Source organism: Heterobasidion irregulare (genome assembly GCF_000320585.1).
Source record: "Heterobasidion irregulare TC 32-1 unplaced genomic scaffold scaffold_11, whole genome shotgun sequence".
In the NCBI taxonomy this organism is placed as follows: domain Eukaryota; kingdom Fungi; phylum Basidiomycota; class Agaricomycetes; order Russulales; family Bondarzewiaceae; genus Heterobasidion; species Heterobasidion irregulare.
The window spans coordinates 1,492,331-1,513,159 of NW_009258207.1; the positions used below are offsets into that span (position 1 = coordinate 1,492,331).

Below are 20,829 nucleotides of genomic sequence, written 5' to 3' on the forward strand. Positions count from 1 at the left end.
GGTGCCGCTCATACCTGGCTGGATGGGGTACCGAAAACGCGAGACGTGGCCATGCGACTGGCCATACGATGCGAATGATATGGCCTAGACCTAGGCCAAATGACAGAGAAAGGCACGAATGAAATGGGCCAAAAAAACCTGCATAAAACCGATACATCTCAGCATCAAAACACCTGTCCGCTCTGGACGAGGCTGATCTCGCCGCAGATAAAACACCAAATCGCCAGCGAATGACGCCCCGCGGACATGTGACCGCAGGTAGCCACCCGCGGGGTCGTGAAGCAGCAGTCATTTGCTCATTAGGATTGAACCTTCTGAGTTTGCGAACGGTATTCGTGATGAGCTGACGACACATCCCTGCGCGCTGTGGTCATCCCAGGCGCAGAAATCAAGCCTTCACGTGTGCGTCGACGTCATTGACACGGGGGTGAGTCGGATGCCAGCAGAAGAATGCGAGGATGTAGTTCGGACGACGAGAAGAAGGGAGGTGGAGCGGGGTCGGAAGTGAGTGCCCAACTTGCATGACACTGGGGTTGTGGCGAGCCACCGTGCGCAGGTGACGACGGGATGCGAGCGCATGTCGCGCCGGGCGCGAGTTCCCACTCGCACGGAGTCGCACGGAGTCGCACGGTCATCTCGTTCGACGACGCGGCCACCAGCACGTCCAATATCAAGTTCATCAGATGAACTTCATCCACCAGAGCTCCGCACTTGACATCGGCAAGCTACTGGAAGGTGTGTCCCCACCGAGAGTGTGGCGCTGCGATTGACGGGGTGCTGACTTTGTTTGTTTTATGGGGCAGGTCATTCACGACGATATATCGGTAAAAGACACGTCTGCGGCGCTGGACGAGCTCATGCGCCGCAAGCCGCTGTACAACGTATGGCAGATCATCTTCTTCGGCGGCATGGCCTCCGCCTCCATCTGCAGCGTAAGCTTCAAGGGCTCGTTCATCGACTGCCTCGCCTCGTTCCTCCTCGGCGCCCTCCTCGTGTCCATCCAGCTTGTTTACGTCCGTAGCGAACTGTATTCTAACGTATTCGAGTGGGTTCTGCCTTTGGCATCTGGACCGATGCGTGTTGCGTGCTTTGGGCTGACGTGCTCATTTGATTAAAATCGCCGTCGCTACTCTGCTCAGCTTCTTGTCGGCTGCGCTCGCACCATATGCTTTATGCTGACTATAAGCAATAACCATTTCTGTGCCAAGGACGTGTTCCTCGACTGACCAAAAATAATTGCCCTTTTGCACCACCTCGTGCGCATCGTAGATGATTGACTGCGCCGTTCTGAGCACAAGTCATGTACACACCACCAACTTGCATCTTGAATTACTTGGTTCATGGGACTCGGTGGTCGATGACCCATCATCTTCAAACCTTCGATATTATTTTCCCATCTCCATCGTCATCAATCCGACCACACAGGAGATCTTACGAGTGCTGACCCACCATATGCAGGGTCGTTTCGACGATGATAGCGGCGCATAAGAGTCTTAATGACGAATCCAATTCCATCGGGATACAGGTACTATATATGCTACACACTCCTTGAATTGTGAGTGGCCAGCAATGGATCGTCATGCTAATCAGAAAGTCTGTTATGATCGGTCCTGATATCGCATTACTAGTGCTCCAATGCAACCTAGCCAAGTGGTCAGCTTGCTACTTAGATGGTTTGGTCGGAAATACCTGGTTCAGCCAATCAGGAATGGTAGTCTGCATCTGCTCTCGTCGCGATACGCTTGCGAGGAGACCCACCCGAATTCCTTCATCCACACATGTCTCGTCATGGGAAACACCATCTCCGTCAGCATTATCATTGTCTTCAAGGCCATCGTCCCCATCATCTTTGTCCACGTCCCCATTACTCTCGTTGTCTTCGTCTTCGCCACCTCGATCTCTAGACCAGATATCCTTGCTCTGTTGCGTGTGCTTATCACTTGCACGTTTACCTCTACCCTCATCATTGTTAACATCATCATCCGTCTCGTCCTCGCTGCACTCGTTGATATTGTCACTGGGAACGGCAGAACCATCGACGTTGTCGTTGTCGTCAGTGTGAGAATTATTGTTGCTTTTATCGTCGTCGTCGTCATCGCTGTGATCTTCATCGCCATAGCTATCATGACCATCATCATCGTCTTCGTCTTCTTCATGAGCGTCGTCTGCTTCTTCTCCGCTCCAGCGAGAAGCAGCAATAAAATCCATAATGGAGGCAGGTATAGCAACACCTTCCCATAGGGTAAGCATCATGAAGGCATGTCTTTGAAGTGCGAAGAGGGCCAACGCAGCCTTGAAGTTGCTAAGGATCGGTGACTCGCTATCTGCACCCAGTGAATTAGGTCGCTCGACACCAGTCATTGGTATACGATCGACAACACACGAAAGGTATGCATAGGACAGAGTGTGATCGGTTGTAGCCGCTGTAGCTTGAGGCGGATTAGGATAAGGGATGTGAGCGACAATAACCAGACCGTCTGCATCGTACAGTATTCCAAATAGTATGAAACATGGGGGTAAGGAGGAAGAGGAAACAAACGGGAGAGGAACCTTGGCCTGAACATCTTGCTCGCAACGAAGACACCAATTCAATAGATGCGCGTCCAAGCTCGGTTGTATCATTTGGAAGAGATCACGGACTTTCTGATCCATAGACATCAGAGGACATGCTGAAGAGGATAAGCCCGAGGATTTGGACGATGTCCACGGAGAAGGCCCCTTCATTCCGACAAGAAGTGCAGGCTCAAGAAGGTTCGCCTTCATTCCTGCCACAGGAGAGGGAGAAGGGTTGAAAGAATCCATCAGGAGACCAAATGCTTCGAATAAGGGTGCACTTGATCCCTGAAGCGACGATGGAAAGTCCAATTGGAGTTTACTGTGCACACTCAGGTAGGATAACATATTAAATGGGAAAGAACTCACGGAGTTAGCACGCAGCCTGGGGTTGTTAGAAAAAAGCTTGGGATCGCAAATGCAGCATTATCCTCGTCTCCTGGATATGTGATGATCTCAAGGAAGAATGGAAAGGCATACAAAGGATTCTTGGATAATGGTGAGTCACCTTCATTTCGACGAATGGCCGAGTGAGGCGCACGGAGCAGAAAGTCGGGGGCAAATGATGAAAGGTCGTCGTGAGTGATCTCGACCTGCTCTTTTGAAAGCCAGGCTATATGTGGATTGATAGGCTGCAACCATGGCATTAGAGCGGCTGAGTGCAGCCATTCTTGAAAATTCCACGTATTAGGACTTCCCATTGGCTTTTAATTTGCAAGTTTGTTTAGAAAAAGATATTCTGGACGGCGCGACTCACTTTCCACTCCTCCGGTATGCCTAGCGGGGTAGACGTCCAATGAACTTTGAAATTTGCAATGAATTCAAGTTGGGATGAACAGGCAGCGGCGATAATCGAATCCAGTTGGTCAGCGCCTTCAACGTACGACCATTCCCTATTGAAAAAGAAAAAAGACATGTTAATCACAACGAAGGGGCTACCGGGCACAAAAAGCTACGATTTGTGATCACCAAGCCGAGATACCCCAGCTCGAGCACAGAGCTCCTCGAAGCTGACTTGATCGAGTTGATCAATGTTTGAAAAGGGAATTGTCATGTCAAAGGATGATTTGTATATAGGAGAAACCCACCCAATCGATTCGTCATCGACTATTTATTAGTCTGCTGAGGAGACTAGAGGACGATCGCGGTACAGTAATGTGTCGAGTCGTTGAAAGAGGTCAGAATGTGACAGCATGTCACGCTGTGTGACTCGTTCCATCTCTCACTCTGGTTATGACGAATCTGCTTACATCCATCAGCTGCAATGCCTGCGCTGAACAACGAAAATCCACCTAATGAACGTGGCTTCATCTGTCGAACCATTGAAGAGTGGATCGATCTGTATGGGATGAGCCCCCCGAAGCGTGTTCATGCTCTGGGTAAAGTACCACCAACACTTCAGTGCGCAGCGATGCAATGTTCTTTGGTGAACAGTACTTACACAGACTCTGCAGGCCCCTTGCCGATGGCCCTTACCGCTGGCTGTTTCAGCAGACACGTCTCATAGGCTACGACGGAAGAACTGGTCTGAGCATTCGCAGCATAGTCAACGTGATCCAATCACACGACGGTCATCAAATGCAACCTCTTGACGTTCCGGAGGATTGGAAGGCAAGTATACACGACGTTCCACAAATAGGAGATTAGTAATTCATCAACCGCACAGGAAGCTGTCTCAAGCGAGACTTTCAACACTACGACTGTAATCCTACGGAGGTCGTTATGCCAATATGTAGACAATATGCATAGGGTGTGGCCCAGCGTTTCTGTGCTGGTGTATAGGCCAAGGTCATATTTCTCAAACATACCCTACCCAAAGCCAAATATCACTCTGCATGAGTTACGAGATCCGGGTATGCCTTTCTACAGCGTCGAGTGGACTATCTTCAAGATTTTGTGCAAGGGAAATTCTGGCCTGACTGTGTACGGCGAGCTCGGTCCGAGGTCATATTATGATGCCATCTTACCTGGCATTTGCCATCAAATTCCAGGTTGCAGAGTACTGAGGTCTGTCACATATGATCTCTGCCAACATAATCTTACACCGTTGTCGTCAGGTCAATTCCGATCGCCTTTCCATCGTACTCTGCAGACTATGGGTCTTCAACATGTCTAGACTTCGTCTGTCAACCTTCTATCGACAATCTTCCGAATGACCTTCCTGCTGGATATATACCAGTCCTATTTGCCGCCCACCATGTGGATACCCTCTATTCATTCGCCCCTACAGAGGTTTCGTCTGTTCATTCAGGGTCGTCAGAGCTCATGCCAGACAGAAGGCCGGGCCTCGTCAAGCTGGCGGAGATTTTCCAACCTTCTCTGCAACTACTAGTCATGCACCTGACGAAGAAATATCGAATCGACGATCATCAGTGGCGCCCTGAGTGGAATGTAAGCGACCTCTTTGCCATTTGAGGAGGGCAGACGACTGATAAGCTGTATCAGCCAATCCTTGGCGAGAAAGATCCAGAATGGTCGATGCCTGATGTGCCAGAGAAGTATTTCTTCTTCGGCATGAACTACTCCGAAATTGAGTGCATCATCTACACCTTCTTCCCGCGCTATAAAGTCACGACCTCTGGGCGGGTAGAGTGGGGATTTTGCTGCTTTGAAGCGTATCGTCCGTGGCCCATCGGTGGCATCAAAACATTGCATCGCGTTCACTTGATCAACACGTTTCTCAGAATTCAACGCCACACCGCTGAGCTGGCTGAGATTTTCAGAGACATCTCAGGTTCATTCCCAGTGAGAACCCCCGCTATTGTAATCTAGACATAACCAGCCACATCTATGTCGTGATCGGCCCACCTATTAGCACCTAGTACTATTGTAAAACACTACAGAAACATCCTTGAGAAAGCCAAAATCTGTCACAAAACAAGGTACAATCAGCATATTCCACCTGTCCTCTCGAAACAAACCCCAGCGGGCGAGAGCTTGACGAGATTCCTGCCAGGTTGGGCACGTGACATGATCAACAGCGCGCGGGCGGGGCGCGCGTAGTATTGGTCGCGTCCGGACTCTGGGACGCTTCCCGCTCTTCCCTTTGCATCCTCGTAAGTGCTTCAGCTGTTTATTGACCCTCTTGAATCATACCTGAACGCAGTTAGGATGCCCCGAGCTCCGAATGGGCGGTACTACTGTAACTGTATCCAGCACTGCGGGGGCACCTGGCAAGAACGGAGTCGCAGAACGCACACTCGACATGCACCGTATCGACACGTCACGTCTCGACACGTCGGCCATCCTACCACATCCTCCTCTTTTACAGATTTCATTAGGACGTTGGGCTCAGACCACAATGGCGAATCCGCACCAGTGTCCCAAAGGGGACATAGCTCAAACGTCGAGATAGCCGCACAGGTATGGTCTACCTCGTATAAAACACTATGTTTGGTGCTAATCACTCTTCTGAACACAGGCACATAACCTAGGGATCCTTCAGCCTGCGAGGAACTCCCGCGCGGACGGTGGCTTTGCCCAAAACACAGCTCTAACTGCTACCCCACCAATCGACGGCCATGGTGCCGTTCCAGTGCGGGACGGGACAGCGCCAATGGTCCATCCCACTACTGCCCCTCTCGCTGTGGCCGCGGTCTCTTTCTCGGGCCCATCTAGCCCATTGACCGAACTGGAGGGGGACGCTAGTCAAACGAGCCGCCCTCCACAGATTACTCTTGCTACACCGCATCCCAATGAGGCCATGTGCCCTCGTGAGACCACTGAGTCTCCACCTGATTCAGATCACACACCCCCACCCGGCAGACAAGACGAGTCACTCATTGACATATCCGCAAACATGACGCAGCCCGCTGGCACGTTGGTGCACACACCCGAGGAATGGCTCGACGGCGGTTTCCCTGATGGCGGCATCTTGCTAGACACAGTGGAAGACGAACTCCTCAATGCGGGACCCTGTGGTGCTGCGGGTGCACTCAATAATGACGACGACAATGAAGACGACGACGACGTGGACATCACCGCGGAAAACTCTCCCTCCCTGATAGAAGACATCCGCATCACGGAGCGTTTCATCTCAGAACTCCAGACCGCCACGTTGAAAAATGGAGATCTTCCATTGAGCCTGGTTCAAACCTTGCAAGACCCGGATCACTGTCCCCAAGGGCCACTGGTAGAACTCAACGATCCCATCCTCCGACTCTCCCTCGATCTCTTCCTTGCGGTTAGCAATGCATCTCAGCAGACTTATACAGATATCGGGGCTGCGCTCATGCGATACCAGCCCGCCCTGAAAATCTTGTCATTCGATCAGATACAACGCCGCGTTGCCGAATTGAGTGGTGTGGTTCCGATCATCCATCATATGTGTGTCAACACCTGTGTCGCCTTCACAGGACCTTTCCGGGATCTGACCAAGTGTCCGGTGTGCTACGAGCTCCGGTACGACCCTCTCAAACCAGGCTCAAATGTGCCGCGGCAGGAATTCCATACAATCCCTCTAGGGCCGCAGCTACAAGCAGTTCGCCGTTCCGTCGAGGGATCCCAGGCCATGCGATATCGACATGCATGCTATGAGAAGGCCATCAAGGAGATCTACGCGAACCATTCTCTGGCAGAGTTCTGTGACGTCTGGCATGGGACGGACTTCCTCGACGCCGTTCAAACAGGGCATATCAAGCCCCACGATCCGGTTCTCATGTTCTCGGTTGATGGCGCACAGCTCTATCGCAACAAATCTTCAGATTGCTGGATATACATCTGGATCTTATTGGACCGCTCTCCAGACATGCGCTACAAGAAGAAGTTTGTCTTGCCTGGTGGATTTGTCCCGGGGCCATCGAAGCCCAAAAACCTAGATTCATTTATATTTCCAGGAATGTATCACTTATCGGCACTACAGCGTGAGGGAATGTGCCACTGGGATGCCATTGATGAGGCCGTTACGGATTCGAATCCCTTTCTTGCTCTGGGGACCGCCGACAGCCCTGCCATGGCAATGATCTTTGGGGGTGTCGGCCATCACGGCGCCTATGGATGTCGTTTATACTGCCCTCAAAAAGGATGTCACAAGCGAGGCGGGGCACAATATTATCCTGCATGCTTGAGGCCCTGTGATTGTGAGGGTGTTCCTGAGGAGCCTCCAGATTATGATCTTCGGACGATCAAGATTCCTTCCGCACAAGAGACGGAGGCAAGGTACATGCATCTATTTAATAGGAACACTCAATGAATCTCAATCCTTGCACAGATATTTATCCAACTTGAAGTTTGTTTCACAAGCATGCACGCCTGCAGAGTATCGTGCTCGCCGACTGCAGACAGGAGTCTGTAAACCTTCGATATTCAGTGGTCTAGACCCAACCCGACGTCTTCGCATTCCTGCATTATTTCCTGCCGACCTTATGCATCTCACATCCTTGAACCTCACCGATCTCTTTGTGGGGTTGTTTCGTGGGACACTTGATTGCAGTGCTTCGGACAATCGTTCGTCCTGGTCTTTTGCAGTCTTTCGAGATCCAGTAGTTTGGCAAATCCACGGCAAGGCAGTCGCCGCAGCAACTCCATATCTCCCTGGTATTTTTGATCGTCCTCCCCGTAACCCTGCCGAAAAAATCAACAGTGGGTACAAAGCGGTTGAGTTCCTTACATGGATCTATGGTCTCGCACCAGCCCTTCTTCATGGTGTACTTCCTGATCAGTACTGGAGAAACTTCTGCAAGTTGGTTGCAGGTATCCGTCTTGTGCATCAGCGCAATATTAGACAGACTGAACTCAAACTTGCTCATCGGCTCCTGATTGAGTTCTCGGAAGAGTTCGAGCAGCTGTACTATCAGCGGAAATCTAGTCGTCTACACTTTTGCCGACAGAGTGTCCACGCACTTTCACATCTCGCTCGACAGGTCACACGGTGTGGCCCCCCCGGTTATACTACGCAGTTCACTATGGAGCGAATGATCGGTGACCTTGGGGGGGAGATAAAACAACACTCGAATCCATATGCCAATCTTTCACAGCGTGGGGTTCGTCGAGCACAGGTGAATGCACTGAAGGCCATGGTACCCAATCTTGATAACAGCACAAAACACCTGCCGCGTGGCTCCAAAGACTTAGGAGACCACTACCTTCTTTTACGAGCCCAAGATTCTTGTGCACGCTCGGTACTACCTGCTGAGGCAATGGTGATAAAGACTTTCTTTCGAGAGGCCGGCGGAGTATATGATGATGTGGGTAGTCTCGAACGAGACTGGGTTCCAAAGGTGCGGCGTTGGGCTCGCCTGCGACTGCCAAATGGACAGGTTACACGGTCCTTGTGGAAGGAATCCCGCAAGCCTGTTAACAAGGTCAGAATGGCCCGCAACGTTAAGGTGAATTCCTCATTGCTGGTTTTTGCATCTGTATGGCCTCGGATAGTACTGACCATGATAATCCTGCAGATCATCTCTGCAGGTCTCATTCAATTTGCAGAAGTGCGGTACTATTTTACCATGCGCATTCAAGGCGAGGTTGTTGCACTAGCGCTCGTCAGTTTGTTCTCGCAGCCCGACACTGAGCTCATGAAGGCTTCCTCGAACACGGTCCTTTCTTGCGAGCATCGAGGGGATTCTGCACTGGCTGTCATCAATGTGAAGACCATTGTAGCAGGCGTAGCAATGATCCCGCACGGAGATGGTCTCCCAAACCTGGGCTCGCGTTTTTTCGTAGTGGAGAAGATGGGACTCGAAATTGCGTCTATGGATGGAGTAGCCGAAGATGCAGCAGATGATTAGAGTACATTCATGTAGCGACGTCTTTTACATCCTATGGACTCGTGCGGTGCCGTTTCGATGGGAAACCTGAGTGGATAACCTTGTGCAAGTGATCTTTGTTATAATTATTGCTACGTGATTCAAATGCAAGCTGAGACTCCTCAGTGACTTCCTCTTTCACTCCATATGAATCATGGTTTGCGGCCATGCGCACTTCCAATGCCCGGTCTCGGATGTCGTTGAAAGTGAGAATCGTCTCCGGAACTGTTGCGGTGAGTCGACACAACTGGTCTCGTATGTCTTCCATCCACCGCTGGAGTTTAATCAGCGCGCGTGTACTGTTGTGGTATTCCTTTTCCAAATTGTACACGTATGCGCGCATCGTCCTCAGTTCCATGCAACCCTCACAGGCTGAGTTTTTGTGGTCAATGTCGTGCCCTACATCTCCCGGTAATGGTCATTTGATGATAACAGATGCTAGAGAAGACTTACAACCACTCTCGGGCAGTTCCATGCCATCACTTTCTGCATGGTACACTCCCCATTTGCTTCCATCACCGCTACTTTCGGCTGTCTCGCCACTTCCAGGATCGTCCCTCATCAAAGCACCAAAGTACTGTGTGTCCGTGGTTTGGGTGTCCAGATACCCACCAGGGCCAAGCAAACTACAAAGTAAGTCAGTACACTGTGAACTTATCAAAAACCCGACAGGCTATGTCGAGAACACACAATGAGATACAATCTTGTTCCGCAGTCGGCCGCGGACGAGTACGGGGTGGACTCAGTAAGTCTTCTGGATCTTGTGAAGGTTCGTAGTCACTGGACAACATGGCCAGACAAGACGTGCAGGAACGGGGGGGTGCTGTTGGACGAGAATGTGTGGTGAAAGTGCTAGACAGTACTAGCGGCTGCCAATGGGTGCGTGACTTTATCAAATTCTACTTTACATATCAGGCAGTTGATTTTTTTCGAGCACGCTGCCCTCACTCTCACACATCTCTGCCATTCTGACGGCAAGATGGTGTATCTGACAGGGATGTCGATACCGACCGCTTTGGGGATCCCTTCGATGCCATCTGACTACTCATTTCGACAAACACCCAGCCGATCCGGATCCGTAGGGCCCTCCCACGGTCCCCAAGACCATGGCACAAGCTCGCCCTTTAGATCATCTGGCAACTATGCTCAGGATTTTCAGTCCAGTCGTGGAGGAACACCCTTCGACCTCTCTGCGGACAGCACCTCTATGTACAGCTACGCGGGCCCTCCAAGCGGATATGCGTCGACAACCTCGTTCGGTAGATCTGGACCGCTTCAACGCTTCCTACCAAATATGCCGACCCCTCGCATGACAAACACCCCCGAGTCTTCCCAGATCCCCACAGGATCATCTGGCACAGAGTTGCTTGCACTTCAAACAGAAATTAAAGTCCTGCAGTGAGTTTTCCAATTCTCCAAGCACTACATGAACGATGTTAATTTCTCTCTCACAGTGTAGCGCTGAAGGGAATTCTCTCCGCTATCCCGGATGTGCTTGCAATGAGCAATGCTCAGTTGCCCGACAACTTCACAGTGCCCGATCCGGCCCCCAATGCGAAACGACTTTACCCGAGCAGCAACACTGTTGCGAACGGACCCCTGCGTGTGCGTGATCCATTGCCTGCTATCCACCGCACGGACGTCCCTTTAGTTACTATATGGACCACACAAGACTGGGCCGACACGCCAAAGGACGATGACGCGACCGATCCCAATCAGGTCAAGAAGAAGAAGGGCAAGACGAATGCTTACCTCGGTCACAACATGACAATGAAGTACGTCCAGGATCAGCAAGGTAAGGTTATCGATGGCTATTATGCCTCCGCAATTCGTGACGCTGCCTACCAAATCTGGTACGAGCTCTTGCTCCGGGGCATAGCCCCTCCCAAGTGGTCGCAAGTGTCTCTTGGCGCCTCCGACTTTTACTACCAGGAAATGGAGTATAGATTCCCCGAGCTGCGTTTCTGCGGTGGACCACCGGCACACTGGAAGTCACGCCATATCGCCAGGGACAACTTTCCCGCTTTCGTGCAGGGTCTCTCAAGAAAGAATATGACGCACCTGCTGCGGCCTCTACCATATGGTGCCATTGGACCATCGATTACCGCCGAAGGAGATCCATCACAAGAGCAGGAAAGCGAGGCGGAGATGGTGTTGATATCAGACCTCCCGACACCATTGCACGGGAAGCGCTATCCACCAAAGAACGCTGTGTCATCTACAACAACACCAAATGCGGCCAAACGACAAAGACGCCTGCCTGCACCTGACACCACGACGGCCCCCACAATAACCACAATTATACAAGATCCGTTGTGCGTGCTCTCTTCCTCGCCAATCCTTGTTTGACATTTTTCTCTATTAGGGCCAACCTATTTCTGCCAACGTCACCTTCTCAGACTCTCGTGACCCCTCACACAGACGTTGCAGCAGGCAGCAATATGGGCACTCCAGTTTTGTCACACGAGAACATTCCAGTACCAGCAAATCCATTGCCACACAACGAGCACCTTATGGGAATACCGCTGACGCAGATTTTGGAGCCTGCCGTCAACCAGAGCACTCGCAAGAGCGTACCAGCAGAATCATTACCCCGGCACGCCATGGCTCCTACCACTAACGAGCAGGTCGGATTTATAACCCATTGAGTCATTGAGAAAATGCACTGACATTCCTTTAGGAAATCACCGAGCGCACTGTCGCCCTCGATCATGCAGGGGTTCCCAACAACACACACAACGCCGCATCAGATGGACTCAGCACCAATATCATTGCGGCACGCAGCACGCACACGGAGATGAGCGCCATCGCTCGTGCACACACCACCGCTCCTACGACTGACACATCACTTAATCTAACAGCCTGCCCATTGCCAGCCACCATGATCCCTGGTCCTGCAACTGCAATTCTGCAACCGGGAGAGGAATCGGGTACAACAGGGCCAGCTCCACCCACTACTCCTCCTGCGGGAACACCGGCTACAAGCGATCGCTTGTGGCCACTACGAACGGTCACTGGAAGGTATATTCCTACGAGTTTATATGTCCTTGTGCGAGTGCGACTTGATCCTGACTTCTAGTCACATAGAAACATCTGTGGGTTTCGATGGAAGGAGAAGACGCCCAACGCGAGCAAGCAAGAGTTTGACTTGTATTGGAAGATGTTACCCAAGCCGGAAAAGAAGGTGCGCACAGTAGGACATATGGGAACCACTGTTGTGTATTAACATCTTTTCCTTATCAAATAGGTGTATAACGATGAAGCAAAAGGACTGGTATGTGCGCTCGACGTTACACATATGAACTTCTTCATTTATATGTCTTGTTGACAGAAAGCCACGCGAATCGCGTAGGCAGCGGTCCATTGATCTATTTTCAAGCTTTTCAAGTGGTCCTGTATTTACCGTGGTGTAGTCACAATCAGTTCTAATCGGGTATTCTAAATGGCTGGGCTAGGTGGTAATATACATTACAAGCAAGATTATGTAGACATTGCTATACCCGATGTGTCGTGTGCTAGGAGACAATAGGGCGGCCAATAATATTCATTCGTCCTGCTATATAGTGATAGGAAAGATCGTCGACAATACCATTGGTGATCCGGTGATATAGCAACATATAGCACCACCATCGAGACAGTACATGTTGCAATGGTATCAGACTGCAATACATAGCAATATAACACAATAGAATATGTATCTAGTAAAGAGCCATTTTGCTATCATTGGATAGCAGGATCTATCTCCGATGCCTCACTGTGAGCATGCTAGCTCTGACTAGATCTGACTAGCCGCGGTTCTCACTGGGGTTCATTAGGGACACCCAAGCATGCATGACCGCACGATCATGACCTATCACGCTCGTTATCGCAGCATTCAATGAAACCAATCATATCTCATATCTGAATGTACCTGGCACCAGAATAACCTTGAGGCCCAGGGAAGACGCCCTAGACTGCGAACAAATGTGAACAGATGGGAGCCGGTAAGGAGCTTTCGACGCTACGTCTGTATGGCTCAGTGATGCTTGGTCAATCGATAAGCGCTAAGTGGCACGCAGGAGGTCCTGATCGCGATGGGATTGTGGGCCACGTCCTACGTCTCTCTTGCGCCCATCCTACGTCTCTCTTGCGCCCATCCTTCATCACCCCAAGAAACCTGAAGATGGTCACCAATGCTACCCGCCTTGGAAAAATTAGAGCAGTGACCAATTTGACATGAAGCTCTACCCTACGAGGAAATTACCATGCGTTGACCTCGAATGTGTTGTAGGAAGAATGGTCGTGTGATCGAATCTCATATTGTCCACGGCGAGAATGAAGAAACCAAAAAATCACCAATAGAGCATTGTCTGCGCATCATTGATGATCCCAGCGCATCTGGACTCCTGCCTATAGAGAGAGCGGATAAGGGTGTGGACGAATATTGGGACTGTATAAACACTAATTCTGTGGCTAAAGCTTGGCAGAAGACCTATGGCATGTTATGGCGCATTGTACGTGCAGCTGTTTCTGAAGGGAGCAAGTCAGCGATAACCACCAGGTAAGATGTGGTGGACTCTCTGAGAATGTGTCTTATCATTTATCATAATCTAGCAACGTGCGCCAGTCAGACCTCATCAAACAGTATGGGTGGCAATCTATCAAGCGTGACGATAATCAAAGACCAACATGGTCACTGCTCGACATCAAGCAAGCACCCAATCCGATTTTTATAGCAGTTCGTGATCGCGCTCAGTCCATCATAACAGGTGCGGAAAACAAGGCGCTGCTCATACCGGAGTCATAGCCATTATGTACCACAATCTATCGTATCTACTAGCGTAGCGCCAAACTTGCTCATAGAACATCATGAACAGTGACCTCGACACGAATTAGGCACACGACGTTACACGAGCCTTACTGAAGGCCCAAATTACGAAGTTACACGCAAAGCTCGGTCGTCATATTATTCGCATTGAAAGCGTCGACAAATCCCCTCATCCAACGACTGAAGAGGACGCTCTAGATTTGGATGTGATCTCGCTCGAGATGGGCGGCAATGCGACCCCCAGTCAGGGAGGCGATAAAGACTCGCAATTAGATATAGCCTTCAATGCGCTTTATATTATGTTGTGGCCTGGAAAATTCATAGCTGGCTCAGAGCTCGCTGTCGGGCGCATCATTGGCGTAATGATTGCACCAAATTTTGAGCCCAAGGGCTGTGAAACCTTATCGCGCGTGGTGCACTACCTTTTTGCATTCGTTAATGCTGACAAGAAAACCATCAGAGGACAATCCGTAAGACTGTCTTTGATCTTTGGACGTTTTGGTTCTTTTGCCTCAGCCGATATCTGCACGAAAACGGTCTTCAAGCCTCCAGTTGACGCCAATGGTAACCCGCTTCCGAAATATGATGATTTAACTGTCCTCCAACCTGTCGTATTCGGTGCCGAAGCAAAGCAGAGTCTCAGTAAACATGATGTGACCGACGAAGGGAGGTCAGATCTGCCCCAATCCCATGCTCATGCGAAAAACAGACCGATGCATCGAGCATCGGCGCAGCTTGCCTTCTTATTTCAGGGAACGCTAAAGATTTTATAGGCCGTCTGTGCGAGATAGTAGAGTCTGGTATTGAAGATCACTTGCGGAACTCCATACAGGACTAGGATTCATTACCTCTAGGGGAGCAGCTGGAGAAGAAAGTTGCGATGGCCAATTGAGACAAGGCCGCGGTACGACCATCGCACTTTAGGCTGACTGTAATGCCAAGATACCTGAATGAATGTTCTGCTATAGGATTGGATACGACTACGCTAGCTTCACGATTTAGAGCTATTACCCTGTTCTGTTCACAAATGCCGGGAGGCCTAGGTGGGAGTTTCACTGTTGCGAGATGACGGCTGAATTCGACGATGTGTTTGAGTATTATAATGCCTATCACCGTGTCCGGGCTTTGAAGACTTTGTTTGCGATGCGAAGGCACTCACACTTCCTTGCTGAAACCCTCAGAGGTCCAAATCAGCTGCGCTTCCCGAAGGAGTTCATCATGGTGGCCAGAAAGACGGATGAGGAAGAGAGAGCGAAGAAGCGCCGCCAAGCAAAGGCTAGGAAACATAATAAAGAGAACGAATCTCATAAAGACGCCGAAAGCTCGCCCACGGAAGCTCTGCCCTCGAAGGTCGATCAAGAGAAGATCGTCCCTGACAAGGAGAGGAAGGGAAGTTTATCGCGATCGACGGGGAAGAAGGTTTCACGATCCCGCTTGCCAGGCGAGCCTGTCAAGTTGGAGATTATAATACAAGATGAAGAAGAGGCGAAGACGAGCATGGGCAGGAAGAAGCTCAAGCCAGATGTGGCAGGATCTTCGCAGGACAAGGAGGGCGGAGCAGCAGGAGAAAAGGCGACTATCTCGAAGGCGAAGAAAGGCAAAAAGCCGGACGACGATAGCGACTATATCTCGACGAGTAGGGTCAAGGCGCGCGCGCAATACGAGTTCCCGACAACCAGGAAAATCAATTTCAACTTCAAAGAGGATAGCGAAGGCGAGTTGGGGGTCGATGACGAATATAGTGCTACACGAAAGGGAAAGAGGGCGAAATAAGTAGAAAGTTCACGTGTGATGGATGTATAAATACCTCTCCAAAGATAGCGACCCACTGAATACATGTACAGCATGGATGACAGAGGGCATGAGTCATGGGATTTCGTTCCTACTTTTCGATTTCAATGTTTTGCACAGATCATGAACGTTTCCTTGCGCTGGGAGGTTCTTCTCGACAGTCGTGCGAATATCGCCCATTAGATCGCCTCTCGCACAACGGGGATATGGCCTCTGGCATTCTTTGCAGTTCGTTGTGGGCGATCTGGAAGTGGTCGACGAAGGCGTCGCTCGCGCTGTGCTTCTTTTATTCAACATCGGTGTCCGACTCCTCGTACGTGAGTACTTCAGTACTGAAAATCATCCTTTTACGGTTATAGCTAATTCTATATGCTGGCGATCAGACTGGGAAATCGACACAGAAGACAAAACTCGTACACTGTACGCCATAGTTGTCCACACAAATCGCAAGTTCCATAGCACGCATTTCGGATCACCATGGACCTCCACATCCACCATTGCGATTTTGAACAGCCTGACGGACGTTTTCACCATCTCATGGCGATATCGTCGTTCGACTATCGCCAAGCCACCTAGCTCCAAAACAGCGTACGCTGGACACCGTTAGTGTCCCCTATATCATTAACACGTGCTGCGGACCAGAGGGCACCTTTGCCGTCACGACTTGCTCAATGACGTGTCTCACGTTTGTCTTGACAAGGCGGCATAATCCGGTAGAATACATGCCAATTGACATAACACAGAGTCTCAGCCTTACAACGCGATGTCATCGACCATGCCTGGAGCACGTCTAAGTGGTATGCGACAGTCCGGTCTTGTAATATACAGCTTAGCGAGCAGCTCGGTATGGAGCAATCTGACGTACTGTTTCAACCGACGCCGAGTTGAGTTGAGTTGAGTTGCGACATCCGGATCGTGACGTCCGACGTCTCCACTGGACCTTCAGATCTGTGGACCTACATTTGTCTATGATCTCACTACTCGGTGCCTAAAGAGCCGAAGTGTTAGATTGAAGCGCGCTCGCTCATTATCGGACTGTCGTCGACCACCGTCCACGATACATTAGCCGTTTTCACGACGACGAAGCGATTGCATCGCGTTGCTAGGACTGCGAGTTCTATGGTAGCAAGATCCTGTGTTACCGTGTCTCCTCGCGATCCAGCAAATTATGGCCTCCCGTAGGTTTCTAGCATACGACGCCCGCGAGCGTCGACACCAAGACACCTGTACAAACATCGATAGTGGCGCACTGCGGCCGCGCCGCGCAGCTACGATTCCAAATGACACGTGACGCCAGGGAATGCAATCGTCTAGTAGCTGAAACCGACAGGGCTGGCTGCGGATTCTGAGCCCGTCTGCCAGATCCCAGAAATGGACCGTCGAGACTAGGACTCGTGGTCCCGTACGCAGGGCTCCGTATCGAAGATCGGGGGGCCTGAAACCATCATCACAGCGGGAGAGAACAGCCAAAAGTTCAATGGTCATGTATAGAAAAAGTAGACATACACCGATTCCTGCTTGACAAGGTCCCGGATGCGCCCGTTGCGAAATGAGCAAAGCAACGCGTGTGGTGGAGGAAGTCTAAATACCGCTGTGTGCAAAACAGGGTTTCCTCCAAGTTCTTGCACCAATTCACGGAAACGCTTTGTCGTCCGAGCGTCATCGCGCTAGCACTCCTACTTACCGGCGCCTCAGCCTGTTCGATCAGAAATGAACCAAGAAAGAGATGCTTGCCCATCGCGTGCGAGACATGCATGAGCTACGTACAAATAGCTGGTTGATTCCCTGTCAAAGAGACTCGCAGACACATGTACGGATTCTGCCACTGTCACACCCGATTTAGGTCGCGAATGCCAACGTATTGCCGTCAAATTGCCGGCCCGCGCAGCGATCTGTATGTACAGCACATACTGCGAAGTGAATGCGCGCGAGGACCCGCGCGCCGATCGCTGAGAGATCGGCGCTCGTCATCGCGCACCAGTCGCACAATATACCCAGTCGTGCTGGGCGCACGGCGGCGTGCCAGTCGGGCGTACATAAACACCGACAACTCGCGCGGTCGCAAAAGAGAGAGACAGAACGCTCACACGCACCGATGCAGTCCACGCCGGCGGCATCTCGCACTGAGCTGTCGAAGTAGGGCCATTGACGCGCCTGACTTCGGACGCTTCTGCTTCTGCGGCGTCGCGTTCGTGCCCCGCCCCACCACGAACATTCGATGCACGACCGGAAGCTGAACAGGCAATGTGCTTCCTGCTCGTCTCTTTTGAATCATCGTACGTGTCCACTCGGGGACATCTTGTCTGAATCCGTGCGTCCGCGCCCGCGCTCGTACATCGCTTGTGGAGCCCATTCAGTTCCCCGCGGGGTACGCGTCCGACCGCCCGAGATCGAGAGACGGAATCAAGCTCTGTGAGAGTCGAAGTTCGACGTTCGAAGCCGACGCGTGGATGAAGCCACGATCCCGCGATCTCGCGCGACGAGCGCAGCCTTGGCGAGATTCGAAACACGGTCGGGCCTGACGCAGACGGCGGCTTCTTGCTCGTGGAAAGTGCAGAGTGGGTGTGGTGGTTGTGATGGCATGGCTGGGATGGCGGTCGTCGCAAGCAGACAACGCCCGCCTTGCGTCTCCTTTACATGTGCGGTCGCGGGGACGCCCGTGGAGCCCCACAGAGCGCGTGTAAGACCAGCTCAGCGACCGACGGATCGAGTGCCGTTTTTGAGCTGTCCAATAAGAGTCGTCGACGCCAAAACCAAAAGCTGTAAGTCGAAGGGTGCGCGAAGCCAGCTCCACACGCACATGCCGCACGAGCTCGCAACAGGCCCTCGCGCTCTCAGGAGCCTTTCTGCGCGCGGCTGAATGGAAGAGACCGGGACAGCAGACGAGGGTCGCGTTCGAAACCTCTCGCGCACCGTGGCCATGCCATGCGACAGACGAATGGACCAAAAACAGTCAGCAGCAGAGTCGGTAGTAATTCGAGATACGCCCCGAGCTTGTGCATCCGTCGCACATACATACGCGTCCCCTGCGATATATCGAGAGGCGCAACATCACGGGGCAACAGCGATCCGTCGACGCCGCCGGCGGCTGCTGGGCTCCAAGCTTCAGGTCGATCGCGCAGGCGGTGCCCCACAGGAGCTGGGCTCGGGGTCGCTGTCCAGATATATAGACGCCGCGGGGGCTCTCGGTACAGATGCTCCGAGATTGGATGATCGGCACGCGGCCACCACCATCACCACTATCATCGTGGCGCCGCGCCACGCCCCATTCGATCGATATGATACGCGTCGTGCAAAAGCGCGCCAGTACAGTGACATCGCGTAGCGAGTCCTGGAGGCGTCGCGCGCCGCCTCAACGTGTCAACGAGGCCAAGCGAATCAAAGCGCCGCGCCGCGCCGCGCTCGATCGATCGATACGCGCGCACAGGCGAGCGAGGCGAGCGAGCGGTGACGGTGGCGGCGGCGGCGACGGCGGCGGCGACGGCGACGGCGGCGAGAGCGTCTTCGCGTGCTGGTGGCGCGTAAAGCAGGCGGCGTCGGCAAGCTCTGCTCTACGCGCCCGCCGGCTACGTGTACAGCGACACAGCGCGCCGATGCGTCGCGGCGCTCCCGACTCGTCGACGCGCAGGCTCGCGACGCAAGGTCTCGGGGCGCGACGCCGTGCGTGCGTGCGTGCGTGCGGCCAGGATGGCTCGGATTCGCGATTCGCGATTCGCGATTCGTGGGTGGAGCTGTGCGGCGACGGTGCGGGGCGGGCAAGTCCTGCAACTAGAACGGCGCACACCGCGCACCCTACGAACGGGCGCGAGCCGCGGGCCGCGGGCCGCGAGCCGCGAGCTGCGCTGCGATGGGGCAAGCACAGAGCGGGCACGGAGCCGGGCGGGAGTGTAGGCCGCGACGCTACTACGACGCGGTCGTGCACGGGTCTGAGAATATAGGAAGAGGGAAAGAGGGAGCTCCGGTCGCACGGCGCGAGTTTATTTTTGCGCGCGGGGGTGTCTGTGGCGCTTGCTGCGTGGGCTGTGGATGGACGCTGCGGCGGGCTTGAGGCCTGTGGACCTGGGTCCTTGGAGGCGAAGTTGCCGCTCACGCCTGGTCGGATGGGGTACTGGGGACGTGCGGTTTGCCATCCGGACGATACGGCCTGGGCCTGGGCCAAATGACAGAGAAAGGCACGAACGAAAGGCGTCAAGACCGCCAGAGGAGGGTCATAGGTCGATGGCAACGGCGTCGCGAGCCGGATATGTCTCAGCATCGAAGCAGCTGTTCAACCTGGACGAGACTGGTCTCGCCGCGGATAAAACAGCGGATCGCCAGCGGATGAGCCTGGGCGGACGTGTGACCGCGGGTGGGGGTCGTAAAGCAGCAGTTCATTTGCTTATCAGGATTTAGCCTTCTGAGTTTGCGAGCGGCATGCGTGACGATCTGACGGCACGTCCCTGCGCGCTGTGATCATCGCAGGCGCCGAGATCAAGCCTTCACGTGTGCGTCGACGTCGTCGACGCGGCTGTGAGTCGGATGCCAGCAGAAGAGTCCGGGGATGCACGGTGGTTCGGACGACGAGAGTCTCCAGGAGGCTAAGCACGGACGGACGAGAAGGGGCGGTGGAGCAGGGTCAGAAGTGAGTGCTAAATTTGGACGACGCTGTTCTAGCATGGGATTCTGGCGAGCGACCGTGCACGCGGATGACGACGAGGGGACGCCAGACGCGGGCTCCCACTCGCAGGGCGTCGCACGGGCGTGAGCGGGGGCAGCAGGAGGGAGAGACGGGGAGCGGATACGGGATGGCGGCAATGGCAGAGGCGGCAATGGCAGAGCGATCGACATGGCGAACCGGACATCCGAACTGGCGAACAACAGGTCGAACGCGCCAGCCACTCTCTCCCTCAAAAGCCGTCGCTCCACGCGCACCCGTTCGCTCCACGACAGCCC

General features: G+C 52.7%; 8 protein-coding genes across 8 annotated transcripts; 5 read left to right on the forward strand and 3 right to left on the reverse strand.

Moving 5' to 3' along the window:
* Nucleotides 1–680: 680 nt before the first annotated feature.
* On the forward strand, nt 681–902 carry HETIRDRAFT_247805 (uncharacterized protein; the record flags this gene model as incomplete). The annotated part of the gene is made up of 2 exons (XM_009553423.1): nt 681–752; nt 804–902. Coding segments are annotated over 2 exons (171 nt in total), but the record flags the coding sequence as incomplete, so codon positions are not given.
* Nucleotides 903–1,495: 593 nt separating this feature from the next.
* On the reverse strand, nt 1,496–2,513 carry HETIRDRAFT_442140 (uncharacterized protein). The gene is made up of 2 exons (XM_009553424.1): nt 1,690–2,513; nt 1,496–1,642 (listed from the first exon to the last, which is right to left on the reverse strand). The coding sequence occupies exons 1-2, from the start codon at nt 2,359–2,361 to the stop codon at nt 1,625–1,627; spliced, it is 690 nt and encodes a 229-aa protein (XP_009551719.1). The 5' UTR covers nt 2,362–2,513; the 3' UTR covers nt 1,496–1,624.
* A 254-nt stretch (nt 2,514–2,767) lies between these two features.
* On the reverse strand, nt 2,768–3,720 carry HETIRDRAFT_389894 (uncharacterized protein; the record flags this gene model as incomplete). Its single annotated transcript, XM_009553425.1, has 4 exons — nt 3,642–3,720; nt 3,311–3,446; nt 2,923–3,257; nt 2,768–2,875 (listed from the first exon to the last, which is right to left on the reverse strand). Coding segments are annotated over exons 3-4 (438 nt in total), but the record flags the coding sequence as incomplete, so codon positions are not given.
* A 62-nt stretch (nt 3,721–3,782) lies between these two features.
* On the forward strand, nt 3,783–5,392 carry HETIRDRAFT_389895 (uncharacterized protein). Its single transcript, XM_009553426.1, has 5 exons — nt 3,783–3,954; nt 4,008–4,164; nt 4,220–4,560; nt 4,611–4,944; nt 4,999–5,392. Exons 1-5 carry the CDS (start codon nt 3,818–3,820, stop codon nt 5,323–5,325), a joined length of 1,296 nt encoding a protein of 431 aa, XP_009551721.1. The 5' UTR covers nt 3,783–3,817; the 3' UTR covers nt 5,326–5,392.
* A 960-nt stretch (nt 5,393–6,352) lies between these two features.
* HETIRDRAFT_125856 (uncharacterized protein) lies at nt 6,353–9,281 on the forward strand (the record flags this gene model as incomplete). Its single annotated transcript, XM_009553427.1, has 6 exons — nt 6,353–6,482; nt 6,513–7,710; nt 7,763–7,998; nt 8,020–8,672; nt 8,718–8,879; nt 8,949–9,281. 6 exons carry the CDS (start codon nt 6,353–6,355, stop codon nt 9,279–9,281), a joined length of 2,712 nt encoding a protein of 903 aa, XP_009551722.1.
* Nucleotides 9,282–9,688: 407 nt separating this feature from the next.
* On the forward strand, nt 9,689–15,879 carry HETIRDRAFT_430138 (uncharacterized protein; the record flags this gene model as incomplete). The annotated part of the gene is made up of 16 exons (XM_009553428.1): nt 9,689–9,878; nt 9,904–9,932; nt 10,015–10,044; nt 10,077–10,178; nt 10,219–10,697; nt 10,754–11,614; nt 11,665–11,926; nt 11,980–12,320; nt 12,387–12,483; nt 12,547–12,573; nt 12,631–12,647; nt 13,002–13,055; nt 13,570–13,839; nt 13,893–14,016; nt 14,175–14,776; nt 15,150–15,879. The coding sequence occupies 16 exons, from the start codon at nt 9,689–9,691 to the stop codon at nt 15,877–15,879; spliced, it is 4,215 nt and encodes a 1,404-aa protein (XP_009551723.1).
* A 357-nt stretch (nt 15,880–16,236) lies between these two features.
* On the reverse strand, nt 16,237–18,819 carry HETIRDRAFT_118988 (uncharacterized protein; the record flags this gene model as incomplete). The annotated part of the gene is made up of 10 exons (XM_009553429.1): nt 16,237–16,490; nt 16,537–16,588; nt 16,763–16,885; nt 17,093–17,121; nt 17,148–17,332; nt 17,404–17,540; nt 17,582–17,656; nt 17,991–18,438; nt 18,535–18,621; nt 18,698–18,819. The coding sequence occupies 10 exons, from the start codon at nt 18,817–18,819 to the stop codon at nt 16,237–16,239; spliced, it is 1,512 nt and encodes a 503-aa protein (XP_009551724.1).
* A 272-nt stretch (nt 18,820–19,091) lies between these two features.
* HETIRDRAFT_430140 (uncharacterized protein) lies at nt 19,092–20,060 on the forward strand (the record flags this gene model as incomplete). The annotated part of the gene is made up of 2 exons (XM_009553430.1): nt 19,092–19,784; nt 19,836–20,060. 2 exons carry the CDS (start codon nt 19,092–19,094, stop codon nt 20,058–20,060), a joined length of 918 nt encoding a protein of 305 aa, XP_009551725.1.
* Nucleotides 20,061–20,829: the final 769 nt, after the last annotated feature.

Coding starts and splice junctions, on each gene's coding strand:
- HETIRDRAFT_442140 (XM_009553424.1), bottom strand. CDS start 2,361: ATGACTGGTGTCGAGCGACCTAATTCACTGGGTGCAGATAGCGAGTCA.
- HETIRDRAFT_389895 (XM_009553426.1), top strand. CDS start 3,818: ATGCCTGCGCTGAACAACGAAAATCCACCTAATGAACGTGGCTTCATC. Junction 3,955..4,007: donor AAAGTACCACCAACACTTCA/GTGCGCAGCGAT, acceptor CAGACTCTGCAG/GCCCCTTGCCGATGGCCCTT. Junction 4,165..4,219: donor ACGTTCCGGAGGATTGGAAG/GCAAGTATACAC, acceptor TCAACCGCACAG/GAAGCTGTCTCAAGCGAGAC.